This window comes from Mchenga conophoros, linkage group LG3 (genome assembly GCF_057382185.1).
Source record: "Mchenga conophoros isolate Kocher_MC1m ecotype Shallow Benthic linkage group LG3, M_conophoros_male_GT1.1, whole genome shotgun sequence".
Taxonomy (NCBI): Eukaryota; Metazoa; Chordata; class Actinopteri; order Cichliformes; family Cichlidae; genus Mchenga; species Mchenga conophoros.
In genome coordinates, this window is record NC_140528.1 from 37,098,294 (window position 1) to 37,121,007 (window position 22,714).

At 40.9% G+C, this 22,714-nt stretch overlaps 1 protein-coding gene across 2 annotated transcripts in view; it reads right to left on the bottom strand.

Annotated features, from left to right (window-relative positions):
- Positions 1 to 7,831, bottom strand: part of LOC146578477 (butyrophilin-like protein 2) — a 66,056-nt gene extending 58,225 nt beyond the window's left edge. Inside the window, exons 1-3 of one of the 2 annotated variants that reach the window (XM_085268755.1) lie at positions 7,771 to 7,831; positions 6,286 to 6,621; positions 4,542 to 6,054 (exon numbers count right to left, since the gene is read on the bottom strand). In XM_085268755.1, the coding sequence (XP_085124881.1) occupies positions 5,882 to 6,054; positions 6,286 to 6,621; positions 7,771 to 7,831 (570 nt within the window). In that variant the 3' untranslated portion in view covers positions 4,542 to 5,881. Of the gene's footprint in view, positions 1 to 4,541; positions 6,055 to 6,285; positions 6,622 to 7,770 lie in introns of those variants that run through there. The other variant, XM_085268754.1, reaches the window with a different exon arrangement.
- Between the last annotated feature and the right edge of the window lie 14,883 nt (positions 7,832 to 22,714).

The following is a 22,714-nucleotide window of genomic DNA, read 5'->3' on the forward strand; positions in this document are numbered from 1 at the left end:
CTACTCAGGGTTTTTTCTTCCAGTTCAGAGCAGAAATTTTTTGTTACGATACTGGATGTTGTGCTTTTCTCCACAATTTTAATTATAAGCTAGATACATTGCTGCTAACAGCAACAGGGATGAGTCAGTGAGTCAGTTGGGCTTGTGAATCATGATTCACGAGTCAGTAAAGTGATTCTCGAGTATTGAACGATTCGTTCATGATTTGCGCATCACTAGTCCATAGTTATAAATCCCACCACTCAGTATTATTAACACATTCTCTCCATGACCCCAGTAAGCTACTGAAGGCTAACCCAGGCAAATATCCCAGAATGCATTTCGTCGAAAACGTAAGAGGCAGTTTCGGAGGGATGCACAGTTTAAAATATTCTTTCTGAATGTAGCTGTGTAAACTTCAAATATCTACTCGATTTATCAAGACATCACAGATTTGCAAAAGTGCTCTAACGTTTTCCGAGATGTGGGACAGTCCACAGTGGGTTGAGAGTGTGGATCTGTGACCTGCGTGAGAATCAGCTTCCTAACATTTGTCTGGAAGAAACACACAGACAGGAAGCAGCAACAAGTGTGAACATTTCACAGATCATGTGTAATCGGTTATTATCAGGATGTCTTAAAAACTCCCATAAAACCTTCAGCTGATGCAAAATGCTGCAGTCGAGTCCTGACAGGGACTAGAAGGACAGAGCAGCTTCCTCCTATTCTGGCCTCTCCTCATTGGCTACCTGTTAAATCCACAATTTAAAATCCTGCTCCTCACATAGAAGAACTTTAATCAGGCCTATCTTATTTCATTGACCTTAGAGTACCATATGTCCAAATCATGGTTCAACAGCAGCTAGGTGGATGTCAGCAGCTTACATGGTGGAGATAAATCCAGGGTTTGAGATTGTTTACAACTTAAACTCAGAGCCTTTTAACACAATTACGGACAAATAACGCACTCAGAGTACTAAACACACTGTGTACAGGACTTTGATTGGTGTTTGCAGAGATGAAAATGATGCAGCCTGCTGACCAGTTGAATCAGCTGATCCAGCCTCTTATCTGAGCTGCAGTCAGTCACACAAACAGACTGAACAGGGTGTGTTCTGTGCAGCACCTGCATGTAAAACAGAAGCAAAGCTGTTCCTGTGAAATGAAACTGAAAGCCTGTCTGAGCGTCTCCCTGTAGAAAATGGAGGCTGAGCTCAGTCAGATCACTCAGCCTGCAGACAAATGGAGGCGTGTTTGAGACGTGCAGATAAACAGTCACAGCTTAGTGTCGGCCTCTGAGGGCTCAGGGCCGTCCTGTTGTCATGTTATCAAGTGCATGACGGCTCTCTGCACACACTTTGAGTCCTTATGCACATTTTCACGAGTCCTCATCTCTGTGGACCTGAGGGATTACCCACAGTTCATAGTGTTGTGATTAGGGATGGGTATCGTTTAGGTTTTATCCGATACCGGTGCCAAATCGGTACTTTTGAAACGGTGCCGGTGCTCAAACGGTGCTCAAACCGGTGCTTAAAGAATGGAGAAGACAAAATTGGTCCAAAAACCTCTCATGTTCAGCTGGTTTTTGTAAAAAGATAACAATGTTAGCCTTTTCTGCAGCTATGGGGCATATATGGTATCACTCTTGGCTGGAAGCAGTGCTTAACCAATGGAAAAAATACAAACTTTGTCCAAAAACCTCTCATGTTCAGCTGTTTCCCTCTTTTTCTTTGGTCATTTTAGCCTTTTTGGCCAGGGTGAAGGGAGTATCTGCCATCAAACAAGAAGACAGCCGCATGTAGCTATGATGATGTTTGCTAGTTCACCTTACATGCATTAATGTAATAACGTGGTTAGCCTACTCAGCGTAAATTACACGCGAACAACATTAAGCTACTCACGCAGAGAAGAACGGCTGCTGCTGCCATCAAATACGGTGCATTTCTCGGCTTTAAAAAAAAAAAAAAAACGCTATGCGTCGCCAGGTGTTTCATCGGATTTGAGGTGTTACCTCCTTTGCACAGTATCAGCTTAAAGCACTTGTTGCTGCTGAGTTTGCATATTTTGCTGTGAAGTACAGCCAGACTTTTGACCGCTTCGCCTTGGACATTTTTAATCTGTAGCTCTGCTCTAACAGAACGTACGTACCTGGACCTGCCTACTATCCTCGTGTGACAGGTGAGACCTGGAGATTTGGGACCGCCCCTGGTGGGCGGAGCTGGTCTTCGCTCCTTTCATAAGTGCAGGTGTGGGCAATTGGGTATTCCTTTGCAAACCTGAAGCTGCGAGTGCTTGGTCCGAGTTGGGCAAGTTGGTGTTTCTTAACTATGAAAGTCTGATATGCGTCCTTCCCCTAAACTTCTGTTAGAACGGTAGGTTACACAAAAATGTACCACTTGAGCTCTGGCTGTTGGCAGAGGTTTACAGTTATTTGCACCCTTGTAGGTGGGAAACATTGCTCCCGTGAGAACGGTATAGTGGACTTCATCGCCACTGACCCACACTTATTAGGGTGTGACACAAACTTGTGGACAGGTAACAAAACCAATTCAGTGGAGGAATATTCCTGTGTTTTATTGTCCAGCTAGTGATCTCCTGTCTTTTATTCACAGAGTACCGAGCTGCTGCTTTGCCAGGTGGATTTCTGGCTGCGGGCAAAGGACCCGACACATCAGTGTGTTTTAATTTGTTTTAAACTGGTGTAAGCCGACAGACTGACTGCTGCGGCTGTCGATGGTTTTGGTTTTTGGTTTTACTTTTTCTGTATCAGTAGGCACCACAGATATTGATCCTTTTAGTATTTTAACCCCTTTATTTATATATATATATATATATATTGTCGCAGACGGTGAAGGCGCTGCAGGGAAAACAAATCCTTTTTTTTGTCTCCCCGCTTTTGCATGCACAGCGGTGGGCCCGAGTGAAGACGGCACTGAAGATTTGACTTTTTTTCTATAGTGTTTTACCCATTTGGGGTTATGTGTGAGTTGCCGTCCATGTTTAACCTGTGTGCTATGTCGATTTGTTTTTAAACGGTTCCCTGCAGCGCTTGTCCCGTCTCACGGGCAATCGCACAGTTTTATCGTCTCTAATAAGGTAACGTTTTTAATTGGTTTGAGGTGCCGCTGTTACACTGTTTCTTTTATTTTGTATTAAAAAATTAAACTCTTTTAAACTGACTGTGCGCCTACGGCTCTGTCCTATTTTAAATAGGTACCTACCACGGGTCACACTCGGAAACGTAAAATGATTGGCTAGGAGTGTATCACAGCTCAGGAAAAAAAAGCACCGAAATAAAGCACCGAAATGTGCGCTGCTTTTCGGTCTGGTTACTACCGTTTATGTCAGAACACCGGTACCCATCCCTAGTTGTGATGGTGAAAGCATTAAGAACAAGGATGGAAAATAAATAAATAAATAACCAAACTGAAGGTTCAGAGGAATGTAGCTCATCACAAATGCTTCATGATGAAGTTTTCACAATGAAGAATAATTTGATTATTTTACAGTTTCTTCCTGTAAAGTTAGAGCCTGAAAACAGACAAAATCAATCAGTAAATGTCAGATCACACGACGAGGTCTGAGGGACCACGACAGTTAGCATCACAGCAGAGGTGACAAAGTGCTTTCTGTGGCCTGTTTATCTTCAGTTCTTTGAATTTAATTAGACATTAATTTCATTAATTAGAATTAATTTCAGTACATTAAACATTAGCAGAAGGATGGAGAGCGTGCTATATGTATTTCTTGCACTTGCACAAACACAAACAGCAGCTCTTCTTGTTTTTGCCACTCAATCTAGAAGAGAATTTAGATCAAGAAATTTCCATGATCATTATGATTTGATTTGATTTTATAGGAAATGCAGTTTGACGTGTTTCCAATACTGAGGATGAGGATACACTATAAAAAATTTAAAGCTACTGTTAGTTTTCCTGTCTTGTAAAAAGTAAAGTTTTTGTTCATGCACAGAAAATGAATATTTTTCAGATTTCAATGGACTTTCTGTCATTTTTGTTTTGTTTTGTTGGGGTTAAAACGATGCCACCTTAAAATGAAACTGAAAAATAAATATTGACATTAAGACAAGAAAAAAGTTTTCACACTTACATCTTTTTTTTTTCTTTTTTGCTTACAGGTTTTTTTTTCAGTTTCAGTTTGCTGGCACTGTTTTGGCGTCTGGGGGCACGATTGTTAATAACAAACACACAAATATTACATCTTTTGAATCTGTGATGACATGTGACAATATGATGAAGTTCACATGATGTAGCTTCTCTGCCAACAACACAAATGAAAGAATAAATAATTTAAACCAAAGTAAGAGTTTATTGTTCAAATACAGAGACACTCTCACACTGACCTTTGTTGTTTGTTCTCTGTCCTTCATACAAACATTTGGTGCTTACAGACTCTGTGAACACTGAGTTTTCAGGCTTTTCTAATGCTGTGTGAGCAGCAGGAAAATACAATCAGAGCATAAACACACATACATACAAGGTCAAAGACGAGTAGATACACTTTTTAAACGCAATAACTGATCACTGATGTGAAGTCAGCGAGTACCGAGGTGAACTTTTCTTATCTTTGAGATCTATTGAAACAACTACATTAAATCATACTGCTGAGTGACAACAATAGCGTTATCTAAGGTTAGAGGGTTACCTAGGCAACCAGGGATGTGCATAACCATCTGTCAGCTACAAATTGATGCATGAACGATGGGATGAGTTCATACTTGGATGTAATTTTAGTGAAACAGCTGATCGAGGATTAGTGTTGTTGAGGTTTTGTGGTCCACAGCTCACACTCACATAATGAGGTCATATTTGATCTTATAAACAAAAACACTGATCCCAGGTCTGTAACACTGTTCATGGATACTGAGGGTAAACAACACACACAGCTCACAAAGATAAAGAGAAAACTGAAACCAGATCTTGATGATTGAAAGATTCAGGTGTGAAAAACTTCATAAATATGTAATCTGAGCTCAAAATGATGTAACTACAGTCAGTGGAAACAAAACCATCAAAGTCAAAAATGTTCAAGTGTTGATTTCATTTGTTTGAAGAGTTAAAAGTAGGCGTGCACAACAAAATGTCTCAGTGAGCTGTGTCACACTCAAAGTCAGAGCTTTCTGTGTCAGAAAGAGGCTAAATCACCATGGTAACTGATGGTGAAAGATCACCTGGTCAGGAGCATTTCATGTTCAGAGTTTTGTTTTTAAATCAGCTGTTAGAGCCACGTTTTCACTGTGATGTCGATTCTCTGCTGGAGGAAATGTTTCATATGTGCAGCTTGTTAAACTGTAACTTACTGAAGCCACTGAGTGAAGCTAAACTGCACATCACACTGTTACAATGTACCTGTATTCATGTAGTGGAGACATTAGTGAAGTTATCAGTGAGTAACGTCTCTGATTGGACTGGGTGGCGCTCACAGGGACCATTTTGTGTAGAAGAAAAGTCACATGATACATGAAACGCTCCTTTTCATCTGAGCGTGCTCAGAGCCTGAAGCAGAGAAAGGTGATAATCACCACGGTGATACCTGCTGTCTCTGACTGCAGTTTCAGGTTTAGTTGAGCCAGCTAACACAAAGAAAGCCTGACTGTGTTGAAGTTGATTTGTAGTCACAGCCCTCTGGATGTTCCAGTTACTATGAAATGTAAAGACTGTTTTTAAAGATGAAACTCGTCCACTGAGATGAGCTGTCAGCAAAAACAGAAGCAGCCATTAAAGATAAAACTGAAATAAACCTACAGTGCTGTGGGCCTGCTGTCTGTGCTCAGTTCATCTGTTTCTGCAGGATTTTAAACACTGACAACACCCAGAACTCTGAACAGCAGCGGCAGACTCAAAGCTGGAAAAACCTCTGAGACATTTTAAACCTGCTGCACTTAAACAGGAGGCTGGTTTGTTTCCACTCTCTGCTGTTGTTTATGTTTTCTGTAGATCAAAAAACCAACAACAGCAACAAGAAGCAGAGCAGGAACTGACAGACCAACAATCAGTCCAACAGATCCATCCTCCTTCTCTTTGTCTTCATCCTTCTCTTGTCCTCCTGTCAGACCTGCAGGTGAGAAACAGGTGTCAGCTGTCAGGTAGGTGATGAGTGAAGAACAGAACAGAATCCATTTCCTCTTCAAACTGCTGTCAGACATTATCTACTGCACTCTGATCACATCACTCAGACCAGCTGCTTTCTACAAAGTCTCATCAACAACATCTTTAGAAACAAACATCAACAACCAGGAAGCAGCTTCACCTCTGATCACACACACACTCAACTCTACTCACTCACCTGGAGGAACAACATGAAGGTGGATGCTGCTGATGAACTTCCATGAGCGTGTTTCTTCCATGAAGACACGACACTCATATGTTCCACTATCAGCAGTGTTCACATCCTTCAGAATCAAAGACACGTCTCCATCCTTCATCTGTCTGTGCTGCAGATCCACCCGGTTCTTAAAAGATGGATGCTGGTTGGCTGGAACAAAGTGACCGTCCCGGAACACAAACACATATTCATCTCTCAGGTCAGCTCTGCTCCACTCTAAAATAATGATGTTGTTGTTTGCAGCTCGACATGTCAGAGTGACGTCCTGTCCAGACTCAGCTGTGATGGTTTTCTGGTCTGAAAGAGGAAACAACACAGAGCAGAGAGGTTAAAGGTCAAAGTACAACTGTTCACTTCTACAGCAGCCAATCAGAAACACACAATGAAAGATTGTCTTCTGTTATTAGATGATGATCTTTGATTGTGTTTCTTCTTGTGTCCCTTCAGGCGTCACCACAGCGAGTCTTCTCCTCCTCCTCACCTGATCCCGAGCATCTTCATCAGGGCTGATTTGTGACAGAAGGACAGCAGCAAGAGTGAAAGGGAAGGTTTGAAGATGGCAGTGAGCTGCTGTCATGTTTGCTTTGGAGACTCTGACACAAAGACAGGAGGCCGAGCTGAACATGTTCAGATTTTCATTGAGAGCAGAATGGACGAGATTATGAACGAGTTCATCAGAGGGAAGCTCAGGCTGAGACGTTTGGAGACAAAGTTCATGAGCAAAGACTGAGACGGATGAAAAACATCATCTGAAAAACAAATCTTTGGTTTTAGAATCTGTTAGTTTGATAAAATGTTGTTGATGGACGAGTTCATTGAGACTCTGGATGTCTGTCAGACTGAGTCACTGCTTTTTATTGTAACAGCTGTACTGATGCTCCTGAATCTGGCCTCTGACACAAACCTCCAAACAGTAAGAATGAAAAAAGAATAAAACTATTAAAACTCTTCAAGCAATAAATAATCAAACCTGAAAAAGAAGAAAATCATCTGGAAACTAAACTGAACTAAACACAAAAAGTCCAAATGGAATAAAAACTCAAACTAATGAGAAAAACTACAATAACTCTGTTCCACAAACAACAACATGTGCTGATAATAAGTGAACATAATGTGTGAGAGAAAGCAGCCTCTCATTATAAGACACTGAGTCTCTGCATGCTGCCTTTATGGAGCTACAGCTGTTTGTATACACTGAACAAGAAGCTTTGTAGCTGCATCCTGACTCCTGACACTACAACACATCACACTGACACACACATTACACTTCTTTGTGTCTGTGCTGCAAACTGCACCAACACACAGACTCCACCCAGCTTTGTGTCGATCGCAACACTGAATGAGTAATAAACTACTTCTTAGAGAAATATAATCAGCATGTAAACCAGACTGAGACTCTTTATCTCAGAAATAAACTCAGTTTAGTTTCTAACAGTTAAATCTCACCTGCAGAGACGAACAGGACAAACATCAGCGTGGAGCAGAGTGACGCAGTTACAGCAGACATGTCCGTGTTCTCTGTTTCTGCTCATCTGACTCTTAGTTTGTTCTAAATGTTTGAGTCTGTTGGTATTTTCACTGAATAACTGAACCCGAGTTTAAACCTGAACACATCAGATTAAAGGTTTAAATAAATCTGAATGTCCCTGAGGGTTAGAGCTGATCTGTTGTTCAGCTGCTCGTTTAAACTCAACACTTTGAAGATGCTTTGAAAGTCTGATATGTTCGACCAATATAATTTGAATTTTCTACCAATGATCTTTCAGGCTTTTCATGGTTAACATCCACTGAAAATGAAATTATATTTTAAATTTAGTTTCACTCGTTTTTGGAGTTTCTGTTCAAATATTTTTGTGGGTTGATGTTAACCAAACGTTAACCAAGAAAACTGAAACGTTTTACCTAAAAGACTGAAAATCTCTGTTCTTTATGGAGAACCAGTGAGTCCTACTTCCTGTGTCTAGTTTTACTTCGTCTGTCTCGTCCTCTGTGATTGGCCCATGAAGGTTATAGTTTCAGATGGTGATGAGTAGATGACACATGGAGTGTGTGGCACATTCACTTTGCTGTGTTGACACTGTGTTGGTGTGACACTGAAGGGCGATTAATTAATAATTGCCAACAACCTGGATAAAGAGTGTGAGACTAAACTTGGGTGATTCATTCTGACAGCTCTGTACTGTACTGTGTTACACGAGCGCTGATGGCTCACGTCTGCTTGTAGATCAGCTGATCACAGCCTGGAAACAGCTGGAGGTCACAAAACAAATGATTCTGACTTATTTCTTTATCCCTGCTGCACTCAGTCGTAGAGTTCCTCTACCTGCCACATCCACTTTAACCCCAGACTACCTTTTACTGAGTACTACGGTAGGACCTGAGTACTTTTCAGAGCCTATAGTTTTCATTTTTACTTCAGTAAAGAAGTTTAATGAGTACTTCAGCTATTACCGGAGTATTTGTACAGCTTGAGTATCTGTACTTCTTAACTACAGATTTATTTATTTTTTACTTTTGTCCCTCTGAAAGTGTCTAATTATCAGTAATTATCTATTATTTACTGAATAATATGTAGAATATAAAGCAGAAGCTGTGGATGACTTACTGTAGTCAGTTCAGGAGAATCCTCAGAGTTTCTGCTCCTCATCATGATGGAAACATGAAAACATGTTGATGCTCTTTGAGCTGGAATCAGTCCAAAGCAGCCGTGAGTGTGAACCAACAGACATCATTATAATAAATCTGACATGAATCCTGATAGAAATCCTGCTCACTGACCTCTCTAACTGTAACTCTGTCACTGACACATCTGCCAACATCTGTTCCTGTAACAGCTCAGAGGAGTTCAGCACTTTCTGATTATTATCAGAAAAATCAGAACAGGAGGAGCGTTTTTGTAAATGTGGCTGAAAGCGGCGAGGCAAGTTTATTTATATAAGTTCATTTATATAGCACAATTCAACAACAAGGTGATTCAAAGTGCTTTACAGAGACATTAAAAAACAAAAACAATAAAAAGCATGATTTAAAAAAACTGTAGATAAAATCAGAACAATAGATAAAATCAGTAGTTAAAATGTTAGTTTTGAAATTTAAGCTTAAAAGTGTGGATTTGGTGCTTTATTCAAATCCAGCTGAGAACAGGTGAGTCTTCAACCTGGATTTAAATAAACTGAGTGTTTCAGCTGATCTGAGGCTTTCTGGGAGTTTGTTCCAGATATAAGGAGCATAAAAGATGAATGCAGCTTCTCCGTCTCTGGTTCTGACTCTGGGAACTGATAAAAGACCGGATCCAGATGACCTGAGGGATCTGGAAGGTTCATACTGGGTCAGGAGGTCACTGATGTATTTTGGTCCTAAACCATTCAGAGCTTTATAGACCAGCATCAGAACTTTAAAGTCTATCCTCTGACGGACAGGCAGCCAGTGTAAAGACCTCAGAGCTGGACTGATGTGGTTCACTTTTTTGGTCTTAGTGAGGACTCGAGCAGCAGAGTTCTGAATGAGCTGTAGTTGTCTGACTGATTTTTTAGGTAGACCTGTAAAGATGCTGTTACAGTAATCAAGCCTACTAAAGATGAATGCATGGACTAGTTTTTCCAGGTCCTGTTGAGACATCAGATCTTTTATCCTTGAAATATTCTTGAGGTGATAGTAAGCTGACTTTGTTATTGTCTTAATGTGTTTTTCTAAGTTTAGGTCTGCATCCATCACTACACCCAAATTTCTTGCCTGGTTTGTGGTTTTTAGATGTATAGATTGAAGTTCTCTGGTGACCTGTAATCGTTTTTCTTTGGCACCAAAGACTATTACCTCAGTTTTGTTTTTGTTTAGCTGGAGAAAATTGTGGCACAACCAGTCATTAATTTCCTCAATGCATTTACCAAGAGCCTGTACAGGGCCTCGGTCTCCTGGTGACATTGTGATATATATTTGTGTGTCATCTGCATAGCTGTGGTAGTTTATTTTGTTGTTCTTTATAATCTGTGCCAGTGGGAGCATGTAGATGTTAAACAGAAGGGGTCCCAAGATGGAACCTTGGGGAACTCCACATGTGATACTAGTCTGCTCAGATGTGAAGTTACCTATTGATACAAAGTATTTCCTGTTTTCTAAGTATGTTTTGAACCAGTTTAGTACAGTTCCTGAAAGACCTGCCCAGTTCTCCAGTCGTTTGAGTAATATGCTGTGGTCAACTGTATCAAATGCTGCACTGAGATCCAGTAAAACTAAGACTGACATTGTTCCACTGTCTGTATTCAGACATATGTCATTAAACACTTTGGTCAGAGCGGTTTCAGTGCTGTGGTTCTGTCTAAAACCTGACTGGAAGGCATCGTAGCAGTTATTCTGTTTTAAGAAGTAACTGAGCTGTTGAGAAACTGCTTTTTCAATGATCTTACTTAAAAACGGGAGATTTGAGATCGGCCTGTAGTTATTCATTTGTGTCTTGTCAAGATTGTCCTTTTTCAGTATAGGTTTTATTACAGCAGTTTTTAGTGGTTCTGGAAACACGCCTGATATTAAAGAAAAGTTGACGATCTGTAACAGGTCTGACTCCAAAGTCTTTGAGACCTTTTTGAAAAAACTTGTTGGCAGGACATCTAAACAGCAGGAGGAGGAGTTCAGTTGACCTAAGATGTCCTCCAGGTCTTTGCTGTTAATCGGGTGAAACTGTTTCATGGTGTTTAAACAGTTTTTCGGTGGACACAGTACATATCCTGGATCTGCTGTTGATGTACCAACTGCTTGTCTAATCTTTTGGATTTTTTCTGTGAAGAATTTGGCAAAGTCATTGCAGGCCATGGTCGAATGAAGTTCAAGCTCAGCTTTCCTACACTCTCTTTTTTCATTTTTCACCAGTGTGGAGTTTCTCCATGGAGACTTTTTCCTTCCAGAGATAACCTTCACCTTAATGGGAGCAATAGTGTCCATTACATTTAACATGTTAGCATTGAAGCTATTGACGAGCTCATTGACTGAACCTTTGGACAGGTCAGGTGTTAATGGGAAGACCTGGTTAAAGATCTCACTACTGTGTTCAGTTATACACCGTTTTGTGATCACAGCTGTTGATATATTTGTGTGGGCTGAGATTTTACTTTCAAAGAAAACACAGTAATGATCAGACACGCCCACATCAGACACAGTAACCTTTGAAATGCTCAGGCTCTTGGAGATCAGTAGGTCAAGAGTGTGTCCTCTATTATGTGTGGCCTCTGTTACATGCTGAGTCAGCCCAAAGTTGCCCAGAGTGTTACTCAGGTCTTTGGTCCCTTTGTCCTGAGGGTTGTCCACATGGATGTTAAAATCCCCAACAATAATTACACAGTCAAAATCAACACAGATCACAGACAGCAGTTCACTGAGGTCATTAAAAAAGTCTGTGCAGTATTTGGGAGGCCTGTAAACATTAAGAAACACAACTTTGGATGGGGCTTTCAGCTGTAAAGCCACATATTCAAAAGATAGCTGCTTACATCGAAATGATTCATAAAATAAGACAAAATAATTATTCTGTCCTGATTTTAGTTTTTATAAAAAAAAACCAAAATCCTCAGGAATAAAAACTGAATATAAATAAATAATAAGTAAAATATATTACATATAATCAACACACCGTACTAAATGAAAGTTTATATAAATCACATTTATAACAAATAAATTCTAATCAGAAGCCTCTTTATGATTATGATTTCCCCACCATCAAATAAAACAGAAGAGATAAATGCTGATTATAGATCTTCTTTTGTTGTTGTTCCTTAAATTATTTATTTATTTAAAATATTCTGGAAACATCCAGAGGATGTGTTTTAGTTACATTTTTGGTCATGTGTTTTTTAAAACTTTATTTAAATTTAATGTTTTTCTCAATAATTACTCCAAGGTTTTTTTTGTCCAAATGTCAGCTTGTTGTTGTCATAGTAACAATGTCAGTCAGTGTACTTACTGCTTTCCTTGGGTTACTGTGTCTATAACATAGCTAGCATTGTTTTATCCTATTAAACAGAAATGAGGCATCTTTGGCACAATTTTGGTTTTAGATGCTGTGATTTGAAGCATTGGGTTTTGCATTATGTCCACTGACATTTTTACATGGTGTTCAAAATTACTGCCCAAATATCTGCCCAGAGATGTATGCAACACAAAAAATGACTTCCCCATTCAAGCACCAATGCCACAGCAAGTTTTACAGTTTCACCAAAACAAAATGTTTTATTTGTCTTTAGAGGAACATCAGAGGGACACATCTAACACAACAAACAAAGCCTTGTAGAAAGGAAACAAAAATGACGTAAAAGGCTTCCCACTCCTACAGCTACAAAAATGTATAATTAATTACAATAATAATAATTTCTACAAAAAACTAATTTAGCTCTTCTAGATGCAGAAACTTCATCACACAAGTAAGCACAGCCTGATTGGAAATGGGGCATAGGTAGGGACAACCAGTCTTGTAGTCGTCCCCATTCAATCTCCAACCGATGATCACCTTCCAGCTGGAACTTACATAACCATAAAGGAAAGGAAAGGAAAAACTCAATGCATCATGGGAATCCCCCGGCAGCCTACGTCTACTGCAGCATAACTAAGGGAGGATTCAGGGTCTAACTATATGCTTTAGCAAAAAGGAAAGTTTGAAGCCTAATCTTGAAAGTAGAGATAGTGTCTGTCTCCCGAATCCAAACTGGAAGCTGTTTCCACAGAAGAGCCTTCAGTTTTCAGGGGCCTGAAAACTGAAGGCTCTGCCTCCCATTCTACTTTTAAATACTCTAGGAACAACAAGTAGGCCTGCAGAGCGAGAGCGAAGTGCTCTAATAGGGTGATGTGGTACTACAAGGTCATTAAGATAAGATGGGGCCTGATTATTTAAGACCTTGTATGTGAGGAGCAGGATTTTGAATTCAATTCTGGATTTAACAGGAAGCCAATGAAGGGAAGCCAGTCTCAGACCAACAGAATAGACCCAGCAGAAGAAGCTACTTCCATTTAGGAGTTTTCAAGGCCTCTGAGGATTTCCTCCAGTTTTTATCCATCTATTGGTATCAAGACTGCATCAGTGAGGATTTTCTGCCACAGAGGGAATTTTCCACGACTGCTACAGCTGCCAAACGTCTTGATGCATGCTCAATCATCCAGGTAAGTAAATCTCCAAAAGTTGATTCTGTTCATCTGGACGCAGCGTTTTGTGGGAGAAACGTTTCGTCACTCATCCAGGTGACTTCTTCAGTCTCAGCTGACTGCAGGTTTCCTCAATCTTATAAACAGAACATTTGCATAATGACTGAAAGCAGCCCACTGAAGGAACAATGGGCTGGGAGGTCAGAGATCAGTGGGCTTTGGTCAGTGGTTGTTGATCATGACCTGACAGATCTGTATCCTGTGTGTGCACCCACTGTGGGCCTTTCCTGTGCTTAGTGTCAGCCTGAGCTCCATGCAGGCCTCAAAGGCCAAGCAATTCAAAAGCTTCACCAAAACAAGACACCACTCAAATAGCTGGACCCAGGCTCGCCGCCCTTATGGAGGAAAACATAGAAGATGATCTCTGTGAGTTATTTTTACTGTCATATTATAAAATGTGATGTTCTAGCATCATGTTCTTCTTCTTAAGCCTTTGAAAAGCTTCCTCTGTGTCCATTAAACTGATGACTTTAGTGCTGCTGTCTACTTGTTACATTTAGTACTGTTTAATTTTCAACCTAGGAAGATCTGTGAAAAGGACTCACAATATAACATAATACTGTAAGATTACTTACAGGTAAAATACTCAGATTGTACTTAGATAAAAGTCATCACAGACTCGCCCAGCCCGACTGCCTTGAAGCTCAGGTGTCTTCACTGCCTCCTCTGATAAGAGCTGGAGACCTGAGTAGGTTCGTCACCCATCAGCAGCAGATCACCTCTCGATCGGGCACGTTTTCATCTGGGAGGCTTTTAGAGCTCACTGCCCTCGGCGTCGCTGCTGGAACAACCAAGTTTTGCTATTGAATCTTTGACCTGCTGATCTCACAGAGGCAGGAGACCCAGAACATCCATGCGAGCTTCAGTTTATGCTCTGTCCTGTCATCCAATCAGATTTGCATGTAATACACTGATATTCAGCCCCAGCCTGGTGTTCTCTCCATCTCTGACCTTTCACACAATTTAAACTAACAAACTTTCTCTTTAAAACTGTTTGTCAATCACAATTTACTCGATTTATTATTCTTCTATCACATATTTATATCAGTCATAATGAACTCAGTATGATCTGAGCTGTAAACCTGTATTGATCATCACAAACCTTTATAGCGCTTCAGAGCAGCTCCTTCAGTGGCTGCGGCACCCACGATGTGGGACGGAGAGATTTCCTCCCCTCTGCTGTCAGACTCCACCACAAAGACTTTGCAGCTGATCAAACACACACATGTGCAATAGGACTAAGTGTAACACTCTTTTTCTGACAACGTTGTATTTGTACTCAGTTGTATATAGCATGTGTATTCTATTTTTATCCTATCATTCTATTCTATTCTATTGGGTACAGTTGTGTACAGTTTCTTATTCTATTCCAGGGTTCTCTCATGTTTGCTATGTAACTGCACTGTCCACTTCCTGCTGTAACAAAACAAATTTCCCACATGTGGGACTAATAAAGATGCTCTTATCGTTACTGTATAACCACAGGTTCACTTCACATTTGGTAGAATATAAAAGGACAAAGCTGGACAATTGTCATCACATTTCTCATTAGTTGCTGTTAGCACAAGCACACAAAGAAAGCAGAGCTTTAGCTTTAGCTCCCTACATCACTTTTAAGCCTGGATGTTGAGGCTTTTGCTTCCTCTCAGCTGTGATGACATCTCTGTCTGCTCCATCTCACCCAACATCATCCATCTGACCTGATGCTACCTGACAAACTAAAGATAAAATATTAAATTCATTTTGCATCACTTACATTTAAAATACATTTAAGGTGGATTTCCTAAAAGGGAAGGGACTGACCTGACTGTTGTGTCGAGACAGGTGTGAAGGGAGTTAAATCCAGTCTTATACTACGGACGTGTTTGGTTTTGGTCTGTAATACGTTGAGTTTATTATCTATAAGTTAACATAGCAAATCCTCCATCCAGAGGCTAAAGTGATATCAGAGCTAGACTACTTTAAGGGAAAACAGATGATCGTCTGAGCCTTAAATGAAATAAGGTTAAAAAGAAATGCTGCTATCGACAGTGTGAGGCAGTGAGCTCTGTTATACCATATTTTTTAATTTTCTTTATTATTATTATATTATAGTGTTATTACCTTCCTGTTACTTCATAATAGAATGACAGTTAATGGTAAAAGTCTTGAATAGTTTTGAATTTATTTTTCCATGATCACATTTCATTCAATCACTCGTGGACTTGTGTGAATGTTACATGTATTATTTTCACCCGTGGATTTACAGACACTGTGTGAACAGTTTTCATTTTATCCAAAGTTTTACTTGATGTCCAACTGATAAAATCACTGACAGACAACAGAAGCAGGAGCTCAGAGAGAAATTCAATTCAACTTTATTTATAAAGAGACAAATCACAACGTTTGGTTTTATTTTACAGAAACTTAAAACTAAACCAAATTCAGGACGTGTATTAAACCTGCAGCTGATCCCTGTCTGCTGTTCACTCCCTTTGATTTCTGTTACCAGCATCATCTCATGTTCCCCAGGTTCACTGACAACGCTGAAACCACCAGCGGGAGACTAAGAGTGCTGCTTTAAAAAGATTCAGACATTTTATTTTGCTGCAGCTCAACATGAGGCTGGATCCTGATTCTTTGTTGTTTTTGTTTTCTCTACATCAAGAAAACAGCAGCAACAAGAAGCACAGCAGGAACTGACAGGCTGACCTTCAGTCCAACAGATCCTCCTGTGTGACCTGCAGGTGAGAAACAGCTGTGAGGTGTCAGGTAGGTGATGATGAAGAACAGAACAGAATCCATTTGCTCTTCAAACTGCTGTCAGACATTATCTGCTGCACTCTGATCACATCACTCAGACCAGCTGCTTTCTACAAAGTCTCATCAGCAACATCTTTACAAACCAACATCAGATTGTGTGTTTTGTGGTCTAAAGTTTTGTGCCTCTGGTTTCTCATTGGCTCACACTCTTGCAGAGCCGTAACACGCACATGAATGAGAGGTGGTGAGTGTAGTTCCTGTTAACAGGGTATTGCAGACCATCCCGCTAATTGCCGAATTTACTTTTGTCTGTCATATTTATGATGAAAAACAAATGTAATCAAATTAGATATTGATATTTTCATATGGGAATTGATCCTGCAACATGAAACGCTGGGATTGGAAGTTCAGCATCGCTCCGCACATCATACCTGTGAGATGACAGACAGCAGTGTGGAGGAGAGTGCGACACAAAAACACAGAAATATGACTGACAGCTGCAAACGAAGCAGCATCTGCTGCAGGTGAAAGATATTGGGACTAGCAGAGCAGAGTGGCTTCACTGTAAAACAAAATTAGCAGTGAGTGTGAAAAGTTTCTGTGTGTGGAGTTCAACACCGTCCACTCAGAAGCTGCATCACTGGATGGTAGATTTAAAAAGCTTGCATTCAGTGACAACAGAGCTGTTGATGAGGCACTTCAGAGAATAACTGCAGCAGCAAAGTGCACTCCCACCCAGCTCCACCATTACAGGGCCAAGTGAAGGAGGAGCCACAGACGTCTGCTGTGTGGAGCCTCTTTGATGAAAGAGCTACAGGAGATGCTGCAAAGAGAAATACTACAGCTGATGTTATGATGGAGATGAAATGTTATCTTGAGGAGCCCCTCATCCAACAAGGAGAAGGCCCACAGAGCTGGTGGGAGGCCAAGGCCACAGTCTTTCCCTACCTGTTGAAGGTGATGGAGGGGAGACTGTGCATTGTGGCAACATCTGTTCCTTTGGAGGGTCTTCTCAAAAACTGGGCAGATACTAAGGAGAAAGCACATCAGCCCATCCAAGCTGAGGCAGCTGGTTTTTCTGAATGTCGACCTGCACTGAGGACAAACTGTTTGGCTGCTGAGTTTGGTTCTGTTCTGTGGATTTGTTTACAGTGGGGCTTTTTGTGTTGAATTAAACTTAAAGGTTTGATTAAAATATTAAACAACAGTAAGAATGCCTGCTTTTGTGACAGAACAAAAACACAAAATTAGGCAATTATAAGGCTTTTCATAAAAACACTACATGCAAAAGGGTTTGTCAGCACACAAAGCATTCACATTTGCCAAGTAAAGCTAAAGTATGAGGCTACAGAGGATAATAACTTAAGAGACATTTGGGAGCCACGAGACGTGCAAGATAATCCAGAGCTTAGATCTAAATAAGGAAGTCTTAACTCAGTAATGGAGAATATCCTCACACATTAAGAAGCACCGAGGGAGGGAAGTCCTTCATTACTCTGTCAGTCAGGTAGGTGATCAGTGAAGAACAGCACAGAATCTATGTACCTGCATGTTCAGCTCAATTTGTGGATGCAATAAGAAGTAAAGTGAGAGTGATCAGCTTACCAGTGACTGTGATATTAACCAGGTTACTGATGGCACCATTACTGGACTCACACCAGTAAACTCCGGTGTCGTGAGGCACCAGCGTACTGATTGAACATGATTGATCACGTTGCTGTTGTCCCCGCCCATCTCCACACTCAGCCCTCTGCAGTTTGCTTGTGTTTCTCCTCACAGTCCAATCAGAAAAGCTTTGGTCCTCCTCACAGATTACAGTCACAACATCTCCCTCAGAGAAATCAGAGCTGTGAGGAAGAGGAGAGGTTAGATATTACTCACGACTGAACTTCTGGGACCGCTCCGCCCCCTGGTGGCCTGATTTGATAGTGAAAAATTATTTTCTACCAGGCTGATGTAATAAAGCTGTGGAATCAGGACTGAGGTTTCGGGCATTTCCCCTCGGCTATTTGCAAGTAAGAAGAGCAAACATCTGAAGAGGCACAAGCTCCAACATTTTAGTAATATGAAGAACAACTTTGTTGCTTGACCAGCACGTTGTGGCCTGCAGCCTTCATAGGTTTAAGGTTTAAAAACATTTTTAGGATTATTTGGTTCAGTGGAAACTACTGCTACTGACAGTGAAAACATTTGCAGACCTTTTCAGAGGATGAGCATTTGTTCGAGGGTCCACTTTCTGCCCTGAGCCTGGTTCTGCCGGAGGTTTCTTCCTGTTAAAAGGGAGTTTTTCCTTCCCACTGTCGCCAAAGTGCTTGCTCATAGGGGGTCATATGATTGTTGGGTTTTTCTCTGTATCTATGAAGCGCCTTGAGGCAACTTTTGTTATGATTTGGCGCTATATAAATAAAATTGAATTGAATTGAATTCTGCCAGCTCTTCATTTCTGTGTATGCACAGGATTCTCTCCCTTTCCTCTCCTTTCACTGGTGGGTGAGAGGAAGTGGGCAAATTCTACAAATGTCATTTAAAGATTAAACGACTCACTACATGTTAGCTAGATAACACACATGTCTTAAAGATATAAAGACCTGGATGGCCGCTAACTTTCTGCTTCTTAATTCAGATAAAACTGAGGTTATTGTACTCGGCCCTGAAAATCGTAGTAATATCGTATCTAAGCAGATTCTTACTCTGACATTGTTGGGGATCACTCCTGAATTTACTTAAGCCTTAGAAAAGTAAAGTAGCCTAACAAAGTAGCTAAAATCGTGGACGTACAGCATTTGGACAGAGAGAGTGATATTAATTTTCTTTGCAAACAAACAAGAATCTTCAGGGTGCAATGTGTGCTGGGCAGCAGCCAGGAGCGAGGTCTCTGGTGAACCAATCCCTCGCTACAGATTCTAGCGAAGGGACGAGGCGTGTCACATCTCTGGTGGGGATGGAGCCTCAGTGCTTCTTTTAATATCTCTGAGCTTTCCCAATCACAACTATCTCTACTGAACTTTGGCTCCGTCTAAACAGTTCTTTGAATTACTTACTAAAACAATATATGACAGTAATGAGAAAGTGGCCACTTTCATGAGTAAATCATGTAAGCCTTATAAGATTTACTTATATGTAGTCTATGTTGTGATTCTACTGGTGTTACTGGTTCTGCTGGTGAGACGATGTGTTCACAGGAAACTTGAAAGTTTGTACATATTCATTCTTATTCATCGTGGTATTTTGTTTCCATTCTGTCATCATAATTTGGTCCATTTAGATTCTTAAATCATAAAAGTGTTTACTTTAACTCATTTCAGCAGATGGAGAAGATGACATCACCAGTGACATCACATACAGTGTTGTGAAATCATCAAATCCTCAACAACCTCCAGTCAAAGAAACCAGAGATGGAGGTTTGTGTGTTCACCCAGGTGTCATCCACATACCTGAACCAATGACTTGGTGGTGTTTCAGGGTAGGATAGCAAAGCCCTCTTTCCCACGTCTTCCATATACAAGTTGCCCACAATGGGTGAAACTGGGGAGCCCACGGCACACCCACGTTCCTGCCTGTAGAACTGACCCTTGTATGTGAAACAGGTGGAATTAAGACACAGTTTCAAAAGCAAGCACACCTGGTCCAACAGCCTTGTCTTGTTCTAACTGCTTCAGACAGTCTGTCACCCTCGTCCTGTGACCACTTCCTGGGTCTCTTTCAGTCTTCAAATATAAAGTTTTTACAGCTTATAGATTTTAAGTTCTGCTCCAATTATTTGGGTAAAGATAATAAACACTTTGATGGCCAATAAGTGAAAGTGAAAATGTGATAAACGAATAATATAATTAATAAATAATAAATAATTATATTTTTTGATAAGTGAAGTTCACTGAACTGAAAGGAAATTTTGGTTTGATGATGGTTGACATGTTTTCCAAATAGAAGTTTTTCCTCTAGTGAGGAGATGCAGGTGCAGCAGAGCATTGCTGGAAGAAATGATCCCAAGGGTGGAATCTCCTGAGAAATCTTCAGAGACCCAGCGAGAAGTAGGGACCATAGCTGACAGCCCAGGCAGGGGTTGAGGTCAAAGGTCATGCTGTTTGGGGACCTACTGGTCATCATGAGAAGATTCTGGAACCACAGCAATGACCATAAAGCTGCACTGGATGGAGAGCTGTGCCACGGGGCTTTCCAGAGGTAATCACGAGGAGATTGTGGACAACAGATGGAGATCTGAAGGATGAGGGGAGCGTTCCAAGCTCCAATCGACAGTGCAGAGAGGAAGGTCAAGGATGGCATCATGATTCTGTGAACAGAAAGCAGAAGCTATGGTGGTGACGGGGAATGACTGACAGCAATTTCCTATGAACATCACCTAATGCTGTGTCACTGTGCTATGCATGCTTTGACACTCTGAAGAGGGTCTTCCTTTGTGTCATTGTTGTTGTCATTTGCATCATGAACAAGACTGCTGAAGTGACTCAACAGGTGGGGTTACAACAGCAGTAAAATCATTGAATCCAATACCCTTTCCAAAAAAGGTTTTCTGCAGAGACGAAAGGACAATAGAGGAGTCATAAGTATCCCCCCACAGGAAGAATGCATGAAATGAGGTGATGAGGGTTGATAGAGGCCATAAAACAGGAGTGCTGACAAAGGCCTGCAGCCTTGAAGACAACTGAAAGCCACATTGACAAACAGCAAAACTAACTGGTGTGTTTGTTATACCCATGTCTGCATACATTTGGACTCTGGTCATATGGACAGTGATAGAAACAACTGGAAGAGACATTTATGAAGCTCTGAGGAACTCAAACCACTCTGCATGTGTGATTTACACACCTGGAGGAGATGCACCACAAAGCTGGAATGATTTTGCAAATGTTAATTTCTATGTTTGACTGTTAACATTCATTTGCTTACTTGGAGGGTGTCAATGGAAAATTGTATTTAGTAGTCAGTATAATCTTTTAGTGATATAAGTTTGCATATGGTAGAATGCTGCATGTAACATTCTAGGGTGTTCACCCCACATCCTAGGAGCATGAGAGAGGTCGTACCTTGTCTTATTGTTTTATGGCAGGATTAACGTAGCTATGTCTGTTTTAGTCTAAGTGCCTTTTGGTTTGATGAACTGCTGGACTTTGAGACCAGCAGGTTTAGGGAAGATCTTATGGGGCCACACTCTGACCCCCCCCCCCCCCCCCCCCCCCCACACACACACACACACACACACACACACCCACCCACCCAATGAAGTATAAAATAAAGACCGGGGCAGTTTCTCAGGCGCGAGTCTCTCAGTCCGGAGACTGCCCTTGCTTGCAAGAAATTCTGTGTGTTTCTCTTCTCTGAGTCTTTGCTGAAGAAGTATTTTAGAATATATTCCTTAACAGAGAGAACGATGCTCGTCACAGTTCTCTCCCTCATGCACGAGCAACACAAAGAGCTCTGGTGACTTGCGTCTTGTCTTTGCCATTGTAGTAGAATTGTCTTGGCGTTCCAGCAATAGGTCTGTGCTAGATGAACGTATCAGCAACCTTCAAACACGTGTGGAGAATTCATTATTTCTTTGACAGATTCTTTAGTAAATAACAGAAAAAAGAAAGTAAGAGAAAAATCACCTGCACAAGTGCCGAGGTAGGTCTCCCTGCAAAATTGGTTTTCCCTTCATCAGGAGCAGCGCTGGGCTGTTTAAATCACGGACAAACAGGATCCTACAGTTGTTTATGTTTTTAAACCCATTTTGCACAGAGAGGCATTTTTTGGAAAATGCATTGATAGTAATATTGAATATTATTACACATCAAAAAAAATAACTACAGTAAAATAATCACATCGTGACGCCTCTGCCTTTCTAAATGGAGGGACAGTAACTGTGTGTGTATGTAAGCGTGTAAAACCTGAAGATGGTAAGATTAACAGTATTTTGTCTCTATCTGCCATTCTGCTATTCATCTCAACAATAATGTGGCGCACAGCGTGGCGTGAAAATAGCCACATGCAATGGAGCAAAATATGGGTGTGTGTGGTTGGAGGATGTGTTCATGCGCACAAAGGGGGGGTGGAAATTTTTCTTGTAAAACAAAGGGGGGCCCAGCAAAAAAAGTTTGGGAACCACTGGTTTAGACGATGTTAGCTCAGAAATATTAGCTTCTGTCATGACTGATGAAGTTACTGGTTAATAAAGTTTCCAGTAAAGTGTTTAATCGCAGCCACAGACTGACGGTAAATATCCCGTTTTTCTTTAGTGCATCTATAATAAATATGTGCAAGTTTCAGTGCTTCGTTTAAACTGTATGATACTTATACTGACCCAGGGTCAGTGTAAAATACAATCCTAGCTGTGTGAACAAAGCCTGGCTCCTTTAATCCTGCATGACAAACCTCAGGATGCAGGTTATTATTACTCTTTCCTGCTGGCACACCTGTCACACCTGAGAGTCAGCTAGAAACTTACAGTGACGTGGACATCATGCAA